The sequence below is a fragment of the Rhagoletis pomonella genome, unplaced genomic scaffold, assembly GCF_013731165.1.
Source record: "Rhagoletis pomonella isolate Grant_MI unplaced genomic scaffold, Rhpom_1.0 Rhpom_scaffold_00002, whole genome shotgun sequence".
In the NCBI taxonomy this organism is placed as follows: domain Eukaryota; kingdom Metazoa; phylum Arthropoda; class Insecta; order Diptera; family Tephritidae; genus Rhagoletis; species Rhagoletis pomonella.
In genome coordinates, this window is record NW_023458556.1 from 44,128,338 (window position 1) to 44,131,556 (window position 3,219).

The 3,219-nt window shown below is 48.9% G+C and overlaps 1 protein-coding gene across 1 annotated transcript in view; it reads left to right on the forward strand.

Moving 5' to 3' along the window:
• The window catches only part of LOC118733653 (E3 ubiquitin-protein ligase highwire-like), a gene marked incomplete in the record, with an annotated part of 173,312 nt that overhangs the window by 162,170 nt on the left and 7,923 nt on the right, over positions 1 to 3,219 (forward strand). The window contains 2 exon segments of the mRNA XM_036463150.1: positions 75 to 3,027; positions 3,094 to 3,219. Coding sequence (XP_036319043.1) covers positions 75 to 3,027; positions 3,094 to 3,219 — 3,079 coding nt within the window.

Consider the following 3,219-nt stretch of genomic DNA (forward strand, 5'->3'; position numbering starts at 1 on the left):
TATTTAAGGATTTTTCCATTTCTTCAATATCTGTTTTATCGTATGCATTTAAATATATAAATATGTACCAATAGGTCGAAATCAAAGCAATACCGACTGGCGCTTCTGGCAACGGCAACATCAAAATGAGACGTGGCTCATGTACGGACAACACTTCGTATGGTGGTGTTCCACCGCCACCGCGCCTAAACTACGAACCAACAATTAAAGAGAAAATGTGCTTTAAAGCCATTACATTCATGAAACCTTACGGCAATTATTCGTTTGAAGAATTACGCTTCAGCAGCCCCATACAGACGCGCGTCACTGAGACGCTGTATGCCCAAGACATGGAAGATGGCACATTTAGCGTACACTGGACGCCTAACTCAGTTGGCAGCTATTGTCTTACCGTCACCATTGATGGTATTCTGCTGGAAGAAGTATACCGGGTGGAGGTGAAGGAAGGCGGTTTGCCGCCACCCTCGCATAAACAAGCGCTGAAGAAACCGCAACCACCAAATAAGTTGCGGAAATTTTTCACTAAGAATACGGCGGGCTTGCGAATACGCTCACATCCCACATTGCAGTCCGAACAAGTGGGTATTATCAAGTTGAATGGCGTCATTTCGTTCATCGATGAGATTGAGAACGATGATGGTGTATGGTTGCGGCTTTCAACCGAGTCGATACGTCAACATTGCACTATGGGCTGGTATCCGACTGAAGCATGGTGTTTGCAATATAATCAGCACTTTGGCAGGACATTGCTGCATCCAGTCTCCGAGGCGAGTTCGAATAGTGCGGGAGCAAATGCGGCGGCAACTACTACTACAGCCCCTACCACTGCTGGCACGTGTGGCACAGATGTGTCGGTAGGTGTTGGTGCTTCCACCGCAATGCAGGTTGGTGGCAGCGGGGGCGGAAAGTCGCTGTCTAAGCCTCGCCACAAAGTTTTGCTAGAAAATGCTGAGTCGCCCGTTTCGCCGGTACCAATCGAATCACCATCGAAGTCGAAATCCACGTCACCCTGCAAGAAAATTTTCGACTTCTCACATGGGCGCTTTACGCCACCAAAGTCTTCGGATATTTCACACGCCTCAACAAATCCATTTCTGTTTCCGAGTGTTGAAAAATCTGAATCGGAGGACAGTGAAATACAAAAAGTGTTTGATATGCAATCTTCGACGCAGACGAGTACCACCTCATCGTCGTCCCAACAGCAGCAGCAACAAGCACAACAACAACAAGCCGATCTCTTGTCTTTACACTCATTACAAAACACAAGTCCTTCACAGATCGGGTCGGCCATTGCCGGTGTTGTTGGCGGTGGCGCCATTAAACTGCAAGCGTTACAAAAATGGTTTAAAGGCGATGCGTTGGAGGGCGCAGGATCTGGGGCTGCTGGTGGCGGACCACCCTCACCAGCTAAGGAACATCAGCGCAAACGTTCAGATGCCGCAGAAGGCTTGTCATCGGTATCGGTGCGGGAGTTAGTGCGTGTAATGGGCGGACAGCAGGATACGCGTTGTAATGGTAATACTACGCATGCGCCACAAAGTTCTAGTCCTGTTCAAATACCAGCCGCTAGCGGTAAGGGTTCAACAGATTCGATAAGCGTAAGCATAAAATCTACGGAGGCATCAGAAACTTCGGGTCTATTCAGTTCGCTTACGCAAGATTCAAGTCACTCACAGAAGAACACGAAAGAGGAAGAAGCTGTGCAGCCAGAAAATTCTACACCTACTTTTGATATATCTACGATTCGGGTCACCAGCTTCACGCCATCGCAAACAGCAGCTTTGCTTTCCACACCAAAGCATTCCCCTCGCAAATTAGTGACCAGTTTACGTCGCAATACATCACCTTCCAATCGCACTGTTGAGGCTACTGCAGCGCATAAGGAACCAGATTTGGCGCAACTTGAAGATGATATGAGCATGTTGCAGATTACCACGACTACCAATGGTGGCGGCGTGACCACGCAGGATCAGATCCTATTTGGTGAAATGAAGACAGCCAGCACAACCGCAAGTACGGACGATTCGAGCCCGCCCGTCTGGTCACCACCGTTAAATCAGAATAACGCTTCTCTTAATGCAGCGACTTCCACAACCAAACCGTCGCCCAATAAGCGCAGTGCCATTGGGCCCATCAAACGAGCCATGCCACCATCGTTGGCTGAAAGCATACGCGCGGTATTTGCTGCTTTCCTCTGGCATGAAGGACTTGTACACGACGCTATGGCTTGCGCTAGCTTCTTGAAATTCCATCCAACACTACCCAAAGAGGGCGCCACAGTTGTGACCAGGCGCGATTCGAAGGATAGTCGGCTGCAGTTATCACGCGAGCAAAAAGCACAACAGCGCCATTCTGTGGAGGTGGCTAATGCGGGTACATACTTGAATATCAGACCATCCACGCTGGAGACACTTACGAAGAGTGGAAATTCGTCGGTGAACAACCGTAAGCATCGGAAAAATTTAGCAGCCGCCTCCGGTGCTGGTAGTGGCGGCGAGGAATTAGAGAGTGGTGAGAAGCAGAAGTTGCACACGCTGTCCGAAGTGGTGACTGTGCTGCCGCCTGCGCTGCGTTGTCTCGTCTATCTGTGGGAGCAGGTGTGCACGAACTGCGTGCAAGTGATGCAATCGAATATAATGGAGCGCGAGAAGGCAAGCGGTGGCACACCGACGCGGGAGCCGAGCGCCGAAGCCAAGGAAAAGCAAGAGTCGAACGATAGAGACATGGTGAAGAAATCGCGACGTAAGAAAAAGGATGACGGTTCATGGTGTGAGGTGTGTGAAGTATTTTTGCCGATACCCGTGACGTATCACATGCGTATCGTACATCCTGGTTGTGGCAAATCCGCAAAGGGCAAAGGTTACAATTCGGTGGGCATTTTCTGCGAAGGCTGGGCCGGCAATTGTGGGGAAGGTGGTAAAGGTGCATCCAGCTGGTTTCTGATGTGCGACGAATGCAGAGAGAAATATATAGCAGCCAATAAGAATGTAAACAACGTAAATAGCGTACCGGGAGTGACACTTGCGGGTGAGAAAAGTTCAGAATTTGTGTTTGGTTTAATATTTTCGAATTGCCTTTTTCTTTTCTTCTCAGCGAATGAAATGAATTTATTTGGCGTAAAAACTACTACACTCATCGCGAATTCCGAAATTTATACAACAATGCGTGAGAATGCCACTTTCTTGCTGGAGCTCTCTTCAAGCGCATCCACTTTGAATG